The sequence below is a fragment of the Gavia stellata genome, chromosome 9, assembly GCF_030936135.1.
Source record: "Gavia stellata isolate bGavSte3 chromosome 9, bGavSte3.hap2, whole genome shotgun sequence".
Lineage (NCBI taxonomy): Eukaryota > Metazoa > Chordata > Aves > Gaviiformes > Gaviidae > Gavia > Gavia stellata.
This window is the reverse complement of record NC_082602.1, coordinates 3,257,716-3,279,077: the sequence shown is the minus strand read 5'-3', so window position 1 is coordinate 3,279,077 and position 21,362 is coordinate 3,257,716. Positions and strand designations below refer to the sequence as shown.

Genomic DNA, 21,362 nt, shown 5'->3' with positions numbered 1-21,362 from the left:
GGGCCCGCCCCAAGGTGACCCCGCGGCGGCGCCTCCGCCCGCCCCCCGGGAGGGGGTCGAACACCCCGGCCCGGCCCGGCCCGGCCCCCCGCAGCACCCACCGCCACCGGCCTACGGCTCGCGGGCAGCGGGCCGGCGCCTGTAAGAGAGGCAGGCAACTTGCTCCGTTTTTCCTCCGTGTTTATTGTATTAGGCCGCAGCAGCACAGGCGGGCGGGAAGGGGTACAGAGAGACCGAAACGGACCACGCGGAAGCGGACGAGCGGTGGCCGAAAACGAACACCGTACAGCTCCGCGGCTTTCCTCCTCGGCGCAAGCTGAGAAAGGCAGAGCACGCTTGGAACGCGCGGGGCCGAAAGAGCAGGACTGAAGGAGGGGAAAAAAGGGTGCAAAGAGGAGACAATTCTTTTCCATCATCGTGAACAAGAGAGGATGCAGTAACCTCTCAGCTGTAATCCCCCCCCCCCTTAAAACAGCACATACTGTAAAAGAGCATTAACAGAAGAGATGCACGGGGAATATTTCATCTCTGTGGATTAACTCTGACCAACCCATTGAAAGAATGACGTTTAAGTAATGCGTTTATCTCCGAGAGCATTCTATTTAGACTTTCTGCTTTTGAAATGCCAGGAGAAGCATGAGAATCAACGACTTGCTTTCGTGCCTCTAAAAGAGCACGTGCACACGGCAGAATTATTTTTTATAGTATTCAAAGAGGCTGGAGGCAGAATGCCTTACTCGTTTCTGTTGGTCTTTGGTTTTTTGATCAGGCTGCCGGTCTTGCACTGTGATGGAAAGTCATTCTTGGGTATATGGCACACAGCAGAAACATTACAAGTTGAAGTGTTTTCAAACCAGAGGAGAGTATTCCGAGATGCAAGCCAAGCTTCCCATTTCACACAGTTCAGTACAGATACTGCAAACATTTAAATAACTTCTAGTACAAAGGTGTTACTACCGATCTAGAAAAAATAAAAACTCTGGGAACACATTCTGATGGTCAAAGTTTTCTATCACCATTTTAGCAGTAAGTATAAACAATGGCTTTGCCTTCCTAGCTACATTGTCCTAGTTCAAGTATAATGAAGCACTCATTTTAATAACAAAAACCCCCACATTTATTCAGCTTACAATCTGACATGAACAAGGGTATTTTAAAATCAATAGAGCCACTCTCCACCAAGCTTTTGTTTCAAAAGTCACCATTACATCATAGATAAAACTGTAGCACAGAAGCGACATTTTCCCCGTACGTGCCCAATTGGGTCAGTAAGTCAGCAAGCACAAAGATAACAACGTCCATTGGTAGGAATAAAAGCTCCTACTGTGCACGCTTCCCACCCACAACCTAAATTCCAGTGTGGCATTCATTACAGCAAAATACTTTTGTATTCTTAAAATGGTATTTTATGATGACAAACTTCCCAACTTTCACTTTTCTTTCACGTGCAAGGTACAGAGAAAAATTAAGTCATGCATTTTTATTTTCAGATACTCAAGAAGAATGTACGTTAGGAAATCAAAATTCTTCTGCTTTTCAATCTACTTTATAAGAAAAGTCTGCCCCTCTCCAGCACTATCGGTTTTCCACACGCACAGTCTGAAGCAACTGAAGTGCCAGTTAATGGAAAAGTTAGCTTCAAGTGTGAGAAATTTACTGCAACATTCTGATATTGCAAATATACCACCTTAACTGAAGTGTTTGATGTTCAAACAATTGTGGTATTTCCTCCATAAAGGAATATAGATGTAACATGTCATTGAACTAGTTGAAATCCTATATAAAACAACAGGCATAGCATGCTAAATAAATTAGGCTAAAGCTAGCATAAAAATTAATTGCAACAGAGTTCTAAGTAGTACATGATGCATGGCTTTATCTTCCCTTTCGTCTACAACACACATGCACTTAATATTTTGATTCGCTAATGTTAGAACAAGCACTTTAAGGATATGCATGATTTTAGAAAAAAGCCAAGACAAGTAGTAGAAAATGCATTTTATTTATATGGAAAAGGCTACATTTAGATTTGTAAAAGGTCTGTGATAGTGTTATGTTGCCCACATGTCAAAAATCATTTGTGAATAGCAACAAAACGGTTACGTATCTTTCTACATAGCAGTGCAATTAGTTCACATTGCAATAAAATTAAGTCAAGTATGCAACAGAATCAAAAACAAGTGTTTCTCCATCATCAGCGTACAAAGAATTACAGTGCAAAGATCATTTTAGGTTTTAAGAAATCTGCAGTCAGTCTTTAGAATATCCTGACAGGTGGGATACTCCAATTATTTTCATTACTAGCAGTTGTATCTTGTCAATACTGTGCACAAGCAAGTCAGTCTAAAACAAAATGACTTACATGGTAAATAAAATATTTAGTCTATACAGTAAAAAAATACAAATTATATAAGTGAACTAACAAAATGAAATTTCAACACTTATGAAACAGACAACATACTTTAAGGACACACATACAGTATTCATCACATGAAAACAGCTACTTTTTCCAGCAAAAATAGTTTGGTTGCTTTACAACTGCATTATGGATTTTGTAGTCTGAAGATGCAGATGTCCAACTCTTAAAAACCGTAATAAATGTCTTCTGCAAAGCATACAAAGAGGATAAATATTCTTATCACAGTCATAAGGTTATTTTTGGAAATTTGTTCTCCCTTGCTCCAGAAACACACTTACATGGGTGAAAAAAATTCAAGGGGCATCATGATACATTGAAACAGTTAACTGTGCTCCATTTCCTTCTAATGTTGAAAAAACCCTAGAATTTACAGTACTCTGTGGTATATGAAAAAGTCTTCACAAGTTTACATTGCATATTTCTGAGTCCATTCTCTTGCATGTCTGTTGTATCTGTACGTGCAGAAAGAAAGCATTACAGTGAAGAGCTGTTAGTGATACAATGACAATGGCCACATATTTACTTAATACAGACATTATTGAGCTTTTCACCTCTTAGCATTGATTCAAATAATGTTAAAATAGTCTAAAAGGCAAGACACATATACCCACTGTACGTTCAGTTTCTAAGGCTACCTATCAAAACGATTTAGATTCAAACTCACAACCAATCTCACAGGTTTGCATTAAAATGTGTATCATTATGCATACTTAATTTGCATTTCACAACTGGTTCCCTTATTTGTACCTTAACAGGAATTTGTTGTCAATTATTCCTAAATGTGTATGCTATTAACAGTCTGACGAAGTTCACACATTTTAGTTGCATAAAATTCAGTATAATTAACTGGTTTTGGCAAGGGTGGGGATAGAAGGCACAGTGATTTTTTTGTTCTCCATTCTGCATTTCAGAACCTGAAAGGAAAATTTCCTGAAAAGCATTTTTGACTAGATTTTAAGTCTTGGGTCTTTTCTTTCTGATACGAAGCTGACTAGCACTCCCAAAGGTAAATGTCCTTAGAGAGTCAACAACTTCCCCTCTGGTCCTCACATTTGTTACATTCCACCGTTTAGACTAGAGTCACACTTTCTTCTGGGTCCTCCAGAGAAAACTGTGACAAGTTTTTAAATGCATTTCTTAAGATCAGTATAGCAACTCATGTACTAACTGGTTTTGTTTTTAAGAATATGCTACTATACAAATCTTTGGATTTTTACTTATAGTAAAACACTCATAGATAAATGCTCAGGGGTAACCAGCCATAACTTTCTTCTCCTAAATCCAAGCTGAGACAAAAAAAATATTTAACTGGTGATCAGCGTAAGAAGATAAAGTTATAGTCAAGACTACACATTCTCTCACTTTCTCCAGCAATGATTTAATTTCAAGTTTCAGAGACAGAGAAATATCCCTTGCTCACTTCCTTCAAAAACAGAGGAGGCACAATAGCTGAAATCACTATTAAGTGGATAGACAAAAGCTGCGACACAAATGGGTAGAAGCCGAGGCACAACATCCTCAATTTGAACGCTGTCTGCTTTGCAGTACAAGACACAGAGTTCAAGCACTTCAGAAGTGGGTTACGAGATTTGATTGTATCAGACGTCGAACTGTCAGAAAAAGGCCATTTTAGTACTTCTTCCTCTAGAAAGAGAAATACTAGACTATAGGCTTCCATCTAACTTCTACATCACTCCTCCTTTAGCCAGTCCTCAAGGTAAAAGGAATACGGAGACCTTCATGGACCTGTGGTACGTGATAAACCACAGGCCATTAGCATGCATTGCAAGGAGTCTTCATTGGCTCAGTACTAAAAAATAGGTACCAAACAACTTCTCAGACAGTTAAGCAGCAAATCAAAAATTTTTCTGGGTATCACTAACGTTCCACAGAATCTGAAGCGAAGAGTCTAACAATTAAAATAGTTAACAGCAAGGTTACCAAAAAGCAGCTTAAGTACCAAGGATAAAAGCCTGCCCCAAACTAAATTCATAACCTTTTCCACAGCTTGAAGAAGTCGGCGGTTATGCTGTCTAGGAGTGTGCTGCACGGCTATGACTATTTAATTTACCGTCGAGGCCACCAGAAAATTTGTGACAGATTCATTTTGGGGAAGGTTATTCCATTCTTGGCAAATTAGGACTGGATGTATTTGGAAAACCTTATAGACTCCTACTCCTTGTTACTCTCCTAAATTGATCTTGTGTTTCAGTCTTAATCCTACACACACACCCCTAGAAAATCCACAGGTGCTAAAACCCTGTTACAGAAGACAGCTCAGGCCATGCAGATAGACTGTAGACTACATCCTGGATTGTGCTCAAAATACCTAGAGCAGCAGAGTTCAACAGAATCTCCCAGTGGTAAGCAAAATATTTCTTTCCTGGATCACTGATTCTGTAACCTTTCCCAGGCATAAAGTTTTTAGTTTGTAAGCCCAGGAGGAGCAGGTAGCTGATACATCAACAGAAAGCAGCAAAGATGGAAAATCTCACACACGTAGTATTTCCTCCATGGAACCCTTTGGAAATGATGCAGTCTAATCTACAGAATAAAGGGCTCGAGCTTCCTGCCACCCACAACTGCAACAAACTCTTAAGAAATCAATGCATCACTGCGTAGATACCCATAAATTTCACTATTCAAAGTCTGAGTGGCAAAAGCAGTCACTCTAGAGAGGTGCTGCTCTAGAAAGAAACTCTGCTAAGCCAAGCACTGGGCTTGCTAGTGACCTCTAAATCCTGTTATCTGGTATTGTGAGGGTTCAGCCATGTATGCAGTTATCACAGTATTTCAAAACCCTCCTCAGGAGTGATGTACAACAAGGAGTCAGCAAGCCTTAAAACTGAACTTTGGGAAATCCAGGTCGTTCTGCACTGTAAATAAAAGACCACCGCATAGGTGTTTGTCAGTAGAGTACTTTTAGAGTTAAAACTCCTCAAAGCAAAATCAGGTTTGGTCCAGCAGCATGTAAGGCTTAAGTTATGTGCTGTCCATGTTACCTACCCAAGACCGGAAACTTCCTGCAAGTTCTACAGCTGTTCCAGAAAGTCAAAGAGGTTCTTTTTCTCTGTAAGATGCTGCAAATTGCAATAAATGTGACAAAGGTTCTTAGCACTAAAGAGAGCTGAATATTAGTCTATCCTACGTTTACAAAATTGTGTCAAAACCACATTTGTTGTTCATACCTAATATCTTACTAAAGGCACAGGTTTTACAACCAGAGGATCACAGTAGCCACAAATAATTCATACTTGGGAAATGATTTTTCATGCAATCAATATAAACGCACAACACAAAACTCTGAAGGTTTTATGCAACTAAGTAAAAAAAAAAAGTAAATATCCTACAGCTGCGTATGCCTACAGTTTCCTGCTTGCCACTCCACTGATCGATATTTTCAAGATTTAAAAATCTAATCCTGTAGCAATCTATAAAAATAGTATCTTTAAAAGTTATGATAGAAGGTGCATAGCAGATAACCATCTGCAAGTACCACACACACAAACATGTATATGTTATACTCACTTTTCCTTGTCTGACTTGTAGATCTGTGCAATATCCGGTACTAAAGGATCATCTGGATTAGGATCACAAAGTAAGGAGCATATGGACAATAAAACTAAATAAAAGAGACACTAGATTAAACAAGTTAGTTTGCTTTATTTCTATAATCCTTTAATATATTCCAGTACACTGAAGGAGGGTGGTGGAAGGGAGATTGGAAAGAGAATGCAGATCAGTATTTAGCTTTCACATAGCAGTTCTGCTCAGAAATGTTTATACAGCATCATTTTTCTAGGTCCTAAGTAAACAACACCTGACACTAGCCTCGAGAACTTGCAACCCACAGACCTGTACCTTTTGTAATGATCTCTCTCCCATGTTTTAAGCTATGAACATTAAACAAACTACAGACTACATAGTTACCTATAAATACTTGATCAAATTAATCTCTTCCACCTACAATTATTTAAGATAATTAATATTGTTAATATTACACTGCCATGCAACACTTGATTTGTGCATATCCTTCTCCACTTCTGTGCTGACAGTTATTCCCTCCTTCATATGAATATTTCACTTAATTTGACAGAAGCGTGACTTCCATTTTGGGGAAATACTTCATCAGTATTAGATGCAGGTATTCATTTATAATTCCATATTCATTTCCTGGAATTGAACCAAGGATATTTGATTTTTCTAACATTTTCAGTCCATACTTTTCAGGAAATTTCTATTCTATGCTCAGAACTAATATGAATACAAGAGTATCCAACAATTCTAAACATGTAGTGAAAGGGAATTTGATGCTACAGTGAGAATCTGCTGTAGAATAGGATTTTTTTCCTTGCTTTGTCTTTTTACAAAAGAGCCCGGACTAACACCTATTTTCAGCTGTAGCAAGTTTGACCACTTCATACTGACATATTTCATTTTATTAAGTGCCAAATACACCAGTAATATTAGAAAATCAGGTTAGAATACTTGGTCACACCAGTCAGAGGTGCTATCAGTATGTTGTAATACTTTGATCCAGTCAAACAAGAACTATAAAGGAGAAACTTCCATGAGCCACTGAGCTAATTTCCAGTTTATGAAATATATAATGTGCAAGCACAGTAAAAGCACACCAAATCAGAACATGTAAGACCAGCAGACTGCTCCTCTTTATAACTGAGGGAACAGTCAACAAGTAAAGACAGAAAAGTGCTGAAGATCTAAAAACTTGAAGAGTTTTCAGTTGTAAATGCTAACTGTTAAACAAGATGTAAGTGTCAACTCTCATTTGCTAAATACCTTGCTAAATACCTAGAAACAAGACACTGTTTTCTCAGCAATAAAACGATCAACCAATTTCTGTGGAAAGTTAATACCAACTACACACAATAGCCATTCATGTCATCGGCAACTACATCAGGAAACAGTATTAAACTGAGATTTTATTTAGCTTGTGAGATTACTGCATGGGGTTGTTACGCATGAGCAGAAGTTGCTTTTCCAAGGAGGTATAGCAATTGCCATTGGCAATTTCCATTGGACAAAGACTAACAATTTTTTTCGTTGCTTGTACACCAAATGCAATGACACTGTTCTAAAAAAAGACACATGGTTTAGAGAGCTCTCAAGTACATAAGCAAGATGTGATACTGTTTAACCTTGAGTCACATGAGAACTTTCTGTAATATGACTAAGAGCGTGCCTAAGCATTTTGAAGATGGGTGAGAACAAACAATGATAGCACCCACATTTTAAGCAGCTTTTGAAGTGACACAAAATGCCTACCACAAAAGAACTGCTTAACTGTAACCTCAGTGTTCCAAAAATCTACAGTGTTCAACTCGAGAAAATGTAACGACAGGACTAGAATATTTTAATAAATCTTTTACTGATGACTTCAAAAGCAGCTACATTTTAAAATATTCATCTTACAGAGGAAAGCAAACCAGAACAATTTATGTCACTTTAAAATAAAGTGTATTTAAGGCCTTAGCCCACACAAGGATGCCCAGGCAACCTAAAGAGCCATCAATTAGCAATCAGGTAAGCCCACACACGTCAGTATCAGGGTTTTCCATTTACATCCAAATTCATTTGATTTTTAAGCTCTCTTCACCAGTTTCTCCTCTGTTCTGCATGCACAGTCAGCTATAATACAGAAGTTGTATTTCGGGCTAATTGCGCATTTATTATCTTACTCAACTTGTTTTAGAACATTTCTTCACTGTGCACATAATATTTTATGTAATGTGACACTCCAAATAAACTGTGCAAGATCTTGGATCATAACAAGAATTCCAATGGAATTTGCCACTTCTGTAACACGCAGGATAAATGAGTTCTCACTGCCACCCTTAGACAGTGCAGTAATACACAGAAAAGCACCATGGTAGTGTATGCCATTTCATAAATCCATTGGCAAATCTGTGAGTTTACCTTTAGATACAGTCAGAGCCGGTGACCATTGCGATCTCAGGATATCAAGACAAATACTCCCATTACTGTTTATGTTTGGGTGGTATATTTTTGTTGTAAAAGCAATCTGGAATAAAAAAATAAAAAAACCCCAAGTAACATCAAATTCTATTTATTACATTTGGAACCATTAACATTGTCCCTTCAGTTCCAGTCATACTAGATCTGCCAACACAATCTATTGTACAGTCTTATCTGTTCATCCACTACGAACACGTATCCTATTGCTGGCCTTTCCGGTTTTAACTTCCAAATTAAGCCTCAAAGAACTAAGATGCAGAAGCAAAGCTTTGACCAAAAAATTGCATAAGTTTTGAGAGAAAGGACTTACCTTTGGTGGTTTGAAAGGATAGTCTGTTGGAAAGTGTACTGTGAGAAAAAATACTCCCCCTTGATATGCACTATCAGGCTGGGGAAAAAAACAAAACAAACAAAACATTACTATATATTTCAGTTATTTTGGAGCTTCCCTTCTGAACACAGGTAGCCTCCCAAAGCTATGAGTATCTTAGAGAATCCATTCTTTCCCCAGTACACAGCCCATGCTATGGGCCACAGCCCACCATGGGCTGTGTACTGGGAAGGCACAGAGGGAACTGAACCCTCCCTCTGGCCTGCAGAGCTACAGTAGAGCCAACCACAGCTACTACTGCAGTAGCACAACATGGCTACTGATTGCTGCCCTTCTTGGGGAGAGAAAGGCAGGGAGCAGTGTTTGACTGGTGGAGCTACAAAACTGCTGATCCATCAGCTCCACCGCACCAAGGGGAACACAAAACCCAGAGCAGGTCTTCCAAATCCTGTCTCCGTGAAATACCACAGCTGCTCTGATCCTCCTCCATCCTTAAACTACAAATATACTTACCTTAAGAAGTGGTTTCTCTTTGCAGATGCAAAGAGTAGGATTTTCCAACATAATTCAGTTGATCATGATGACATCAGGGAGTTTTAAAACACACAACATCTTTGTGACCTGTACAAATCTGTGAACATGCATTTTGTTAGAGAACATGTGCACAGGTTTATGTCCAGGTTGCACACAGTTAATAGATAGAAATAACTTTGTTGCAGTCATCTGTTGAGGAAGTCTTTCATTTTTATTAACTAGAAAAGTGAGGGAGAAGACCTCAGTGCTAAATGATAGAGAGCAGTGCTGCCATTTCTGATTAAGGGAAGATGAAGAAAACTTTTCTCATTACTTGGTAAATTTAAAACAGCAACATAGGGACTCAATCTCAGCAAAGCTGCAGAAGATCAAGTTTTTGGGTTTCTTATGGAAGCAAAGGCAGACTGTTTTTTAAATAAAATGTTTACATTGGAAATGAGCAAAAATTACCTCTTATATTAATCTCTAAACCTGTAAAGTCACAAATGGTTGACTAAGACATGTCGTCTTACACACTCAAAATGCAGTGTTGCAATGTGAGGCAGGTTATATATAGTATTGCTAAGAAGTCAGCATTAGGAAACATCAGAAGAGATTGCCGCTGTACTTCCAATTAGGTTTGAAAGGACTGCTTGCATGCATACTAAATGGATTTGTCAAAGTTAAAATAAGCTGAAGATGAGACAAGTTCAGTGTCAGACAGAAGGCAAAGTGAAGTCACAGTATGTTTTGTGAGGTATGTAGAACAAATCAATGATGCCCATAGACAGGAGAAGAGGTTACCCTACTTCCACACATAGGAAGTGAATTCTGAAGGTAAGCTTTAGTCCTATGCTTCCCTCAGGCCATCAGGAAACATACAGGTTGTGCATCCCTATTTCCTTATGTTATCAAGACAAAGGATTAACATGCTGACTGTGTTCTTTTCTTGCTGGCAGGTATGGCTGAGAAAGGTTGGCAAGAGATGCTCATTCTTATCTTTAACTAGAGAAATCTGAGGAACCTGAAGCAAAGAAAAGAGTATTTTCCACTACAGAATATGGAAGGTGAATTGCAAGCTCAAAGAAAAAAATGGAATTCAAGCTGGGATTTATGTGCTAGTATCTCCCTTACTCAGGTCACGCTAGTCATTCAGGACAGAGACATTATTCGTGGCAATCAGTGCATAAGCTTTTTTCAACTCTTAAATTCTTTGCTGTTTTGCCATTCACCTTTAAACAGCGCAGAAGGGCAAGGGTCAAAATGACTTTGTATGTAAAGAACACAGTCGTTAAAGAGAAATGGCAAAAGCATTTAGTATCCTACAGAAAAACTTTCCACAATCATTTCAGTTGCTGCTGGGCCATTGGCAAGTTGGACAGCAGATGCCAGCATACCACTGGCAAATTAGTAACTGGTCTTTCACTGCTTCAGAGCAGCTGTGCTGGAAATGCAGAAATAGCCTCAAAGCAGTCACAATTCCACTTTTCTCCACCCTGGGATGCTGTATCTTAATGGATTAAGTATTGTCTCAAAATTTCAACTCACACAGTGGTTCAGCTCATCACCTGAACCAGAAACTCTTCTTTACAAATTACTAAGTCCAAAACGAAACCACTAGGAATACAAACTCCTTACCATGATACTAATAAACGCCCCTTCCCTCAGGTCATGTTGTTCTTTATTCTTTATCCTGAAACTCTTTTCAGTTTTCCTTTAAAGCTTTCTCTTCTTAAGCTTTATTGTCTCTTCTTACGCAATTTCCTTGACAAGAGTCATAAATGGAGTCTTTAGAGAGCTCCTCAACCCAAGGAAAGCAGGCCTTTCTCACATAGAAACCAGAAGTACCCACAACTGCTCGTCTACAGTTTGCAAAAACCATCTGTTTTTGCCAGAGCCACATCACAGCCATCAAACAAGCTCTCTCTAAAAGCCCCGAAATCACCCTGTGCAGCATCACTCTTGTTTACAGTTACAACTTTAACTTTGGATTACACCCACTCTTCTTCCTTTCAGATAGATGAATCTTCCAGAATTGAAACGATCATCTTCGAAACACAAGCTTTTCATTTTGCAGCCCCCATCACCAATTCAAACATTGCAGCTAACTGATTAAGCACCCCTAACTTCATGAAGAGGACAGATTTTTGAACAGTTACAGAAAGAAACTAGTACCAGACTACTAAGAACAACAATACCACCCTAAAATCTTTAATCTGTACAGCAGCAAAGCTGAATTGGACTGCCATGTTTACAGAAACCCAAGTGGATCCTTCTGTAACAAAAACGGAAACAGGTCTACTTTCTAAGGGGCATGAATTACATACTTACAGGTCCCATAATTGTTGCTTGCCAATGGAACACTGAAAGCAAAAAGATACAACAATTAGAGATTTTCTGAGCTTTTTCTTAACCAAAAAAAAAAAGGTCAGCTGTGACAATATACTACGAAGAGCTTACAGTCATCTCCAACAGGTCCAGCAGAACAGTGGGCCGGTGGGTCTCGCTGCAGATCACTTAGTTCCTGTAAGAAACACACAAATATTTGTAAGACATCTACATGAAAATACACACCACTCAGCAGCATCACTTCAAAATCGAGAACGCAAACCGATTTTATTAAATAGACCTGTGGTATTTTTAAAGAAATCAACACTTGAAATGCCCATTGACATTGAAAGGGGTTTTTTGCCACATAGGTCTCCAGCTAAAGACAACATTGTGCTATAAATTAATATCTGAAAGTATTTAAGGGTTATCGCCAAGTTCATGATAAGCTGGATATACTGAAGTAGAGACAGAAAAAAAAAATGAAGAAAATGAAGGGTTCCTTGATTTCTCTGTAAACTCATTGCTTAATTTAGAAATTTACGTGCTAATCTGACTGTTCCTTTAGATTTTACAAAAGCTTCTTGTATTGGCCTAATCTATGTACACTAGCTGAGTTAAACTAGCTCATAAAATGCTTGCAGTCTGCCTAGAGGTGATAAAGATAAAATAAAGGTTCCTAAGTAAACTAGAACACAAAGGGAAATATTAGCTCTACACCTTATTTAACATACCTTGATTTAATTCCCTGCATGCCTTTTTTTTGTTTGTTTGTTTGTTTTTGTGGGGGTTTTGTTTTGTTTTTTGTTTGTTTGTTTTTCAAAATTACTACTAAAAAACCCCCAAGGAAGTTGAAATTTAAGAGAAGCATTCAGAGAAGCTTTTCCAGGTCAACTGATTTATTTCTCTTACAGAAGTCCACAGAGTCCCAAATAATTTAAAATTATTATTTAATTACACAAAACCAGGTCAGCTTTTAATCTCATTTATCATCAGCTTTTCATCTGATTTATCATCACTATATCAAATGCAAAACAAGCCAGGCATTAATGTTGGTTCACTTTCCTTGTTTAATTTAATATACTACTTTTGATGTTTCAAATTTTACTGTACTAATAACAAACAACTTTTTTCAATTCTAAGCTGATAGGAACTGTGCTGCAATAAGTTTAACAATTATGTGTAAATACTTCCATTGAAATAAGCTAAAAGATGTGTGCTAAGCCACCGTTCAAAAGTCAGTCAACTAATTACTCAAAACATACACATTTAAGTCAACAATAGACATATGGAGGTCTGCAAATATCTCCTTAATTTTAGCATAAGGAGTAACAGTGGAAATATTTCTATCCAAAAATCCTTAGTCAAGACAACTACTTCCAAAATCAAGGTTTAAATCTGAACTAAGTTTAACTCAAGTGTAGAATTTGTGTACATAGCGTGATCAGACCTTATATACAATTTGAAGGGCTAAAACTCTGCAGGTCTCAACTGCTGTGATATATTTATCCATTTACAACATCCAGTAAACATTTCAATTCACACAGTTCTCTCTGCGAGGGACCCAATTTACCGTGGACTTGGCACCCAAATTCAGGCATACTTCTTACAGGTCCACTCTCGGCCCTGAATTCAAAGAAAGGCACTGCAACGTATCTTCAGCCAGGTGACAGAGTAGTAATATTAATACTTGCTCTGAAGTCACTTCTCACAATCTTTGTGATTTAAAAAAAGAAGAGAGACATTTCTTTGATATATACTGAAATATCTCAGGTTGCCAACTAGTATTACTTGTCTGCCCTCAACATTATTCTGTTGGTGAAATTGTCTGCTGGTCCAGAAACACCACTCTGGGCTAGACTTTGACTAATAAAGGCACTAACAAAACCCTTTAGAAGTGCAGTTCCCTTTTTAATTGGAGGATTCAGATTTCACTAAGGGAGTGATACAAAGAACCAGTAATCTATGCAAAGCCAAGTCCTTGTCAGTCCACCAAGGGAGTCAACAAGTCTCAAATTTCCAGGAGTCACGAGAGTTGTAACAAGCATTACCAGCAGCAGAGCAGTTACAGCCACTGTCTACTCTAATTTGCAACTCAAGATCTAACCCAACAAGAGATTAAGTCTTGTACACCCACTAAAAGAGCCAGCTACACGAGACTGTTAGCCAAAACACAGAACTTAAAGCCTAGAAATCATGTGTTTTATAGCAGTCATGGCTGACTGCTAAATTAAAGGCGATGACAGGAAAGATATGTAGCTTAACTCTTCAGAAGGTCTCTAAAATATATGCAAACATTCCTTTATGCACATGCGAACTGCGAGGCAAGCATTGAACTTTGGAGTCGCAGGTCTGTAACAGTACTCTCATTTGTTAGATGCTTTCCTCAAGATCTTTACATATCCCAAAACCACACAAATGGTTTTTCTTTCATATGTACACACGCTCTTCAGAATTGGTAGGAACTGGGAAAGGCTCCTCAGGTATACACTTTCAATTTGTTCAGGCTAAAGGCACTGAAATTTGTCCATGATTAAAAAACCCATGTTTTTAATCATACCTTGATGAGACCCAGAACTCTCAACCCTTGTTATTAATATTTCCCTAATAATGATGAAGAAAAGGCTCTCTGGTACTAACTTTACTAAATAAGAGCAACATTCACAGACACAGAGAGCTTCTGCAGCTAGGAAACATAAAGCCAGACCAAACTTCAAAACCCCGATAGCGCAAATTCAAGCCATATTTTTCAATCAGAAGAAATAATGTATTGAAGCTAATGTGGTTTAAAAATACAAACGGTAGCATGATCAAACTTTGTAAATTGACTTTGACAGTGTTAACGGTTTGAGCCTTCGCGTACAGCAGCTCAGCTCAAGCTGTGATAAAAACAAAGAACTATTCAGTTTTACACTGTTAATTACGCGGTTTAAGCTTCATATTCAAAGCAAAATTATCTGGAGAGCCGTAAGATTTAGGCTTCAAGCTTTCCTATGTCTTTTGAAACGGTGCAAGGAAATAGTAAGAATATGCCCCAAGAGTCAGACTCACTTGCCTGTGTCCAGAGGCAAACACTGCAGAACAGTTGCGATGATTCTCTGGAGTAAGTAGATGTAGAAGAACTGCTTCGTGACTTTACATATTCACAAAAGAATGAGATGTTGACTACAAGAATTCTCTATACAAAGCAGCAAAGATGCTCTTCACAAGAAGCCCAAAACCTTGCTGTGTCCAGAGACAAGGCTGAAGAGTTACAAAGCACCGTGTGCTGAAACCTCATCAAGAAGCACAAGAGAAGCGCATGTAAGGCATTACAGAGTCAACACTAAAGATTTCCCTGTAATTTTAAGTTAATTGGTTCCAGCAGTTTTGGGCATGTTTTATGGATTATCACTATATAGCTGCATGATGCAGGTCTGGTTATGACAAGGCCTTGTCTACGCTGATATTTTTAGCTACTGGTATAGAAAGTGCTGGTGCAAGACTTTGACGTACGTAGGCTAACAAACAGGATCTATAACTCAAAGCAGTGCAGATTCAGTTTCAAAAGAGAAAGTCAATGCTACAAATTACAGTGCACACCTGTGCAATGTCTTTTATGAGGATATACAAAAGCAAAATTTTGTCTGCAAGAGATGCAAACAGAAGTATCAGTTATTTCAAACACTGGTGAATGTCACAGCATAAAAGCATCTATCAAGAGCTCCAACACATGCCACACTATCCCAATACAGCCAGGATAAACTTGTACAGAGAAAACAGCTAAGCTGAGGACAGTGGTAAGAATAAATCTTCTAATCCTCTCAAACATAGGAAATACTACAGAGCAGAACAGAATACTGTTAATTCTACGCCTCTAACTGGTTGCAACAGCAAACTACTTCTCCTATCTGTAACTACAGAACAGCAGCAGAGCACAAAAGTAAGTGGGGTCCGTGACCATAATCACAGAATCACTATGGTTGGAAAAGACCTGTAAGATCATCAAGTCCAACCATCAACCCAACACCACCGTGCCCACTAAACCATGTCCCACAGTGCCACGTCTACACGTTGTTTGAACACCTCCAGTGATGGTGACTCCACCACGTCCTGTATTAGCCACACCACCAGGTGTGGCTAATAAAGGAATATTAGCATAATGCTACAAATGCCAAACAACAAGTACTGAAGATGGATGCAGCAAAGCCTCCAAGTTATCACCTTTCACTGCACCACACACCCTGTAGAATAAATAGCTCTGTGGGACACGCGAGACAAAAATTTTAAAATCAAGTGTAACAGATGTAAAACACACGCTACGGCAAGCTATAACTGCTGGAAATATTTCTGAATGTGCGGACTAGTGCTCTTTGTCAAAGTATAATACAGGATGTATTTCATAAAAGTATAAAGTTGGTGAAGACTGGAAGGCCAGTTTAGCAGTTGCATGCTTCATTACCAGTCAGGCTTCTCTCCTAAAAAGCTACTGGAACAAGATTCTAAAGGATACTTTGATAACAAGGAGATAGATATTCTCAGCATAGTACTCATGGACACTCAATGGCTATGAGCATGAGTAGTAACAAAAAAAAGCCCTAAAAATGTCTCCTTTTTTTCAGTTCAAAAAAGACTGCAGACTGTCAGAAGACCGAAATAAACTGCAGGCAGCATCACTAAAAGCTATTTTAATTCTCTAAGCGACACAAAACCACAACCAGAGCCTTTTTCCACACTATTCTTTAAAATATAGGGTTTTATATTTGCCAGCTACGTTCATAATTTCTTGCACAAAATGCACTGTAGACCACAGACTCACTTCCTACCAACTCCGTGCATACACTGCTGCTATTATATTAAAGCTGTTTGGAACCATCTGTCCAAAAAAACCAGTGATCATAATTAGACTAGTTAAAGAATTCTCTGTTCTTCATAAATTTGGTAAATGTAAAGCAAATATTTATCATAACATTTACTGATATAAAGGTAAGTCTTAGTAATAAAGGATATATTCTCATTTTACACATTGTTTTAATGCAAAAAAAATATTGCTGAGATATCACAGCTAATGTTTTGGAAACTAATTAAAACATTTCATATTACAGATCCAAAAAAGAAATTTCCTTAGTATGTTTATTACCATCCAAAGGATGCACCTGACTCAACAGTTTAAAGTCAAAATCTAAACCACAAATATTGATAGAATTTTATTTACTTGAGTCAATTTACACTAACAAAAGTTATTTTCAACATAAATATTCAAGTCAGTATGTCCAGTTAGTCTACACATATATGAAACACATACTGAAACAAACAGACATCAGTTCATTGTCATATCTAAATGTTTGAATGCTTCTATTCTTACTGAGTTGTGGGAGAAAAAACAATCAAGCACTATGCACCAACAAGATAAAAAACAACAGCTATTTTTAAACAAGTCTTCAAACATGTCAAAATAGTTTGTCACTGGTTTCAAAATCTCTTCCAAATCAATTTTTCAAAAGTAAAACAAAAGTATACCAAAAGTAAATACTGGGTTTGTATATATTTCAAAATAGCCTGGGCCATTAACAACCATAACATCAGCCCCTCATTAATGTGAGAGGAGCACCCACAAGTAGAGGGTTTATGATTAAAACAACCTCCTCAACTGTAATAGTGAACTGACAGGACAGCAAACTCTCCATTAGATACGTAAACAAAGGATTCAAAACAGGAATCTCAGAAAAACAGTTCTGCACAGGGCGGATGGGCTGAATTGACCTATACACTAACTTACATAACCTGTCAGCCTGAATTATTTTCCACCTTGCACAAAAGCCATGGTGTCTCAATTTCCAGAGGCAGTAACAATAAAGGCTTCTTTGCAGAATATCCCTTTCCAATTAAAACTTACATTATTCTTGTTTACATAATTTGCAACACTTGGAATTTACAATGCCCACGAAAACGTGGGTTATTCTTTCATTGGTGCGTCACAGACTACAGAGAAGCAACATCTATTCTACCTCACACACAGAGCACAGCCTAAAGTTTTTGACAGCGTAGAAATACACTGCCTCTCTCTCACGCTACGGCAGAGTAAAGCACTGACAAGGTAAACTAATACAGGCTCCTCAGCTTAAGATGAATAAGAATCCCCCGTCCTTCCAAGAACTCGGAGATGAATTTGTCACGGAGGTGGCACTGACGGCTGTGCTTACGCCACAGGGCTTCATGCCCTCACTGCTCTTCCACCCTCAGCACCAAGTTGATACACTTTCACTTGCAATGATCAGCTTGTTTGTTCATTATTCAGTTGCTCGTATTTTAAGAAAGCTCCCAAGCACAATACATCTTCCCATTTTTAGTGGATAGTCTTGAAGTCTGCAGGCTGTCCTCCTTTGAGGAACCCCCTCAAGGCAGATCCGCAAAAGACAGGATGAAACCACACAGATCACAATGGCAATACTATTTAGAAATTGGAGTCCCAACCAGTATGAGACAAAAAATGCTTACTAACATTTCTACATATTACAGCTTTGCTTCCTCTGCAGGCACTATCACCCTGCACACACATGTGATCAAAATTACTGTGAACACACACTCAAGCTTGCCATCACAATCCCTTAGCTGTGTTAAAGTACAATTCTGAACCACCCAAGCTTAACTTCAGACAGTATGTCTAGACTGACAAGCTCCCAAGTAATACCATTGTGTTTTCTGACAGCGCTCTGTTCTGCAAAGAGTTCCTCTAGGCACTTTCTGAAACTATGAAGCCCTTACAGCATTTCCTCTACTCCAGATCTTATCCCTTCCTACCCCTGAGATACAACATCGCTACTAACCATTGTAGCCAGCCTGAAACATCAGGAAGTTAGTTGGCATAAACACACCATCATACAAATATATTTCATAATTTTCGGGAAAGCTTTACATATTACAGTGACATCAAGATAGTTTGCCTTTTCAAACTTTCCCCCTTCATTTTAACTTTCCATTTGAAACAATCCTATTTCCTTGCCACTTTTCTACTGCTGCAGAGGCAGGCTCTTGGCCAAATCCCTCTAGTAGGATTTTTTTTCTTACCTTGGAAAGGCAGCAGATAGTGATGACGGTAATGAAAAAAAGAAAATGAGCCATAGTCATTTCTGCTGCAAACTAGAAGCAAGAGGCAACCAGTTCTGAATCTAACCTCAACTCTTCTGGTAGCTCCTTCCCTGACATTTCTCCATGTTTCAGACACAAGTTATTGTATAATCAGGAAATCTTACACTGCCTTGATGTCAGCATCCTGGAGAGCATTTCTTCATTTTCAAAGAGTAGAAACAGAATCTAATAAGGTTAACAGGATGAAAGATACTCTTTCATAAATAGTCTACCCATAAATTTCACATTTATTGAACCTGAAGTTATTAAATGCCACACAAAGAAAGTTGCGGCTTTCCAATATATACATAGAAGTCTCTAAAGCAGAAAGAAACATTACGCAGGGAACATGATAACATAAAAATACGGGGAACATTCCTATTCTAGCAGGACCTCATTTGGAAGACCACAACTACCACTCCATCTCAAAAACACCGGAAGACTACCAGACTTTCTGCTTTCTCTTTGTCTGTTCACATTAGCAGAATGAAACTGAAGAAAGAGAGGAAAGAGAAGGTATTCAGAACAATCCTTTTATAAACACAAGGATAAGGAGATATTCAAGAAAAGGTGGGAAATTAAAAAGCCAAGAAAAAGCAAAGCATTCCCATAATATGTAGATGCATAACAGAGTTTTAGCTAGAGAAAAATCACTGTAGTATGTTATTAATATTTTATATAATGTTCAATTGCAACATTCTAACAAATATGTGGTATGAAGTAGGAAAAATCTACCCTAATAACCTGTAAAGGCATAAAAAGATTTGTAGCGTGAGACCTAGCTACCGACTTTTGGCAGAAATCCATCCAAATAACTCTGTATCTGTTGTAGGGTATCCCAAACCTGCTTGCTGCAGAGTCAACTGGTCATTACAGAATTCTCTGCGTGTAATACCAACATTTTCCAATAGCAGAGAGAATCCAAAACAACAAATTACATCACAGTCACTAAACTAGGATAGCACAAATGCTAACTAAACATGGCGTGTCAACAGCAACAAAACACCACGTATTCTATAACATGGCCAGTGCGCTACTGTTCGACTAAACTTCTATGTTTACCATCCGTAACGCTTTTTTGGTCTGCACTGTACAGTGACCGGTTAGGTCTTGCCAAACAACAGGAATCTAGAAATTTACTCCTCGCTTAAAACCCGGCCATTTACAAATACTATCCCAAAACTCTACCACTGGGATACATTCGAAGGTCATGTGAAGTACTGGACTGACAGCACTGCCTAATGTGGGAATAAAACTTAGGCGCAGAGCTAACTGAGCTGCGCACGACGGGAGCGCAGCATTTTGGCAACAGATACAGCTGACTTACACCTCAACTAGAGATAACCCCTTAATAGAGTTTCGCCCTTCACCCAGTACCTTCACAGCCACACGGCTTCGGGAAATACCTCAGACCTTTTATTAACGACAGTTTAAAACACCGACTCGGGGTGAGAGGGCCTTCAAGAAGGTGAAAAGTCCCGAAACGGCGAGGAGGCCGACGACAGCCCACCCTTTCTCCACCTCAGGCCCGCTCCGCCCGGGACAGCCGCGCCCCGCGCCGGGCCAGGCCCCTCTGCCCCCCCCGAGGAGAGCCCGCGGGGCCGCGGGACCGGCTCCGGCAGCCGGGGGAGGGACAGCGGGGCCACGACCCGGGCGACGGAGAGTGGAAGGACGGGCCCCAGGCGGAGACAACGCGGGACGACGGCTCCCGCGACGCCTCCCGCGGAGCCGCGGCCCGGCCCGCCGCCACTCCCGGGCAGCAGCGGGGCGCGGGGGGCCCCTCCCGCTCCCCCCCCACCCGCGGCTCGGGCCCACTCACTTTCTGTATCCGCTTCAGCGCCATGGGAGCGCGGGGCGAGCGGCGGCAGCGGAGAGCGCGGCCGGGGGCGCGGAGCGGGCGGGCAACGGCATCCGCGCGCGCGGCGGAGGCGGAGGGTAGGGAAAGGGGGGGGGGCGGGGGGGGAAGGGGCCGCGGGGCGGGGCGCGCGCTCACCGGGCCCTTTGTGTCCGCCTGCGCCTGCGCAGCCCCGGGCCGCTCGCGGGGCGCGCCGGGAAGTGCAGTCCGTGGGGAGAGCGGCGGCGCTGCTGCCCCCTGGCGGCCGGCGGTGCGCACCCCGGCCCAGGGCCGGGCGGGGCTACGTCTGTGACATTTAAGTATTTTTTCCTTACGCCACCGCTTACAATTTACTGTACTTTGTGAGCAGGCTTTGTTTTGACCTTATCCTCTGAGAAGTCTGTGGATGCCTGGGAAACTAAAGTGCGGTTAGGCTGTTGGCGTTCCAAGAACAAAAGGCGTTTGAAGGTCACGTCCTCCGCAGGCAGGCGGAGAGGCGGAGAGGAGCCCAACGGCGGGGAGCTCCGGGGTCACAGCACCTGCGACGGCACGTCAGTAAAAACCCCATGTCACATTCATGATGCTGTACGAAAGGAACAGGAGAGGCGTGCCGGTTGGAAAGGCTGTCGAGTAGGTCCCAGGCTAGCAAGTCCTTAATCAGGTATTGGACCCTGACAATACTTTAAGTAAAAACCAGTAATTCTTACATCAACATCCAAGTCTGTGAGGTTTGAGGCAGCTGTCGCTCGGAGGGTATCACTCCTTAGTTCTTCTCTCCACAGCTACACGGAGAGGCCTCGTACAACAGGCTGTTCTAAGCGGTTTGCAGAGCC

The 21,362-nt window shown here is 40.1% G+C and overlaps 1 protein-coding gene across 3 annotated transcripts; it reads right to left on the bottom strand.

Annotated features, from left to right (window-relative positions):
- Positions 1–163: 163 nt before the first annotated feature.
- Positions 164–20,574, bottom strand: UBE2D1 (ubiquitin conjugating enzyme E2 D1). 3 transcript variants are annotated; one of them, XM_059821071.1, is made up of 7 exons: positions 20,515–20,574; positions 11,721–11,784; positions 11,592–11,623; positions 8,727–8,804; positions 8,357–8,462; positions 5,948–6,041; positions 164–2,871 (listed from the first exon to the last, which is right to left on the bottom strand). In XM_059821071.1, the coding sequence occupies exons 1-7, from the start codon at positions 20,536–20,538 to the stop codon at positions 2,826–2,828; spliced, it is 444 nt and encodes a 147-aa protein (XP_059677054.1). In that variant the 5' UTR covers positions 20,539–20,574; the 3' UTR covers positions 164–2,825. The 3 variants fall into 3 exon arrangements, with proteins under 3 accessions (XP_059677054.1, XP_009805709.1, XP_059677055.1); XM_009807407.2 differs by lacking the exons at positions 11,721–11,784; positions 20,515–20,574 and adding an exon at positions 9,261–9,378; XM_059821072.1 differs by lacking the exons at positions 11,592–11,623; positions 11,721–11,784; positions 20,515–20,574 and adding an exon at positions 9,261–9,407.
- Between the last annotated feature and the right edge of the window lie 788 nt (positions 20,575–21,362).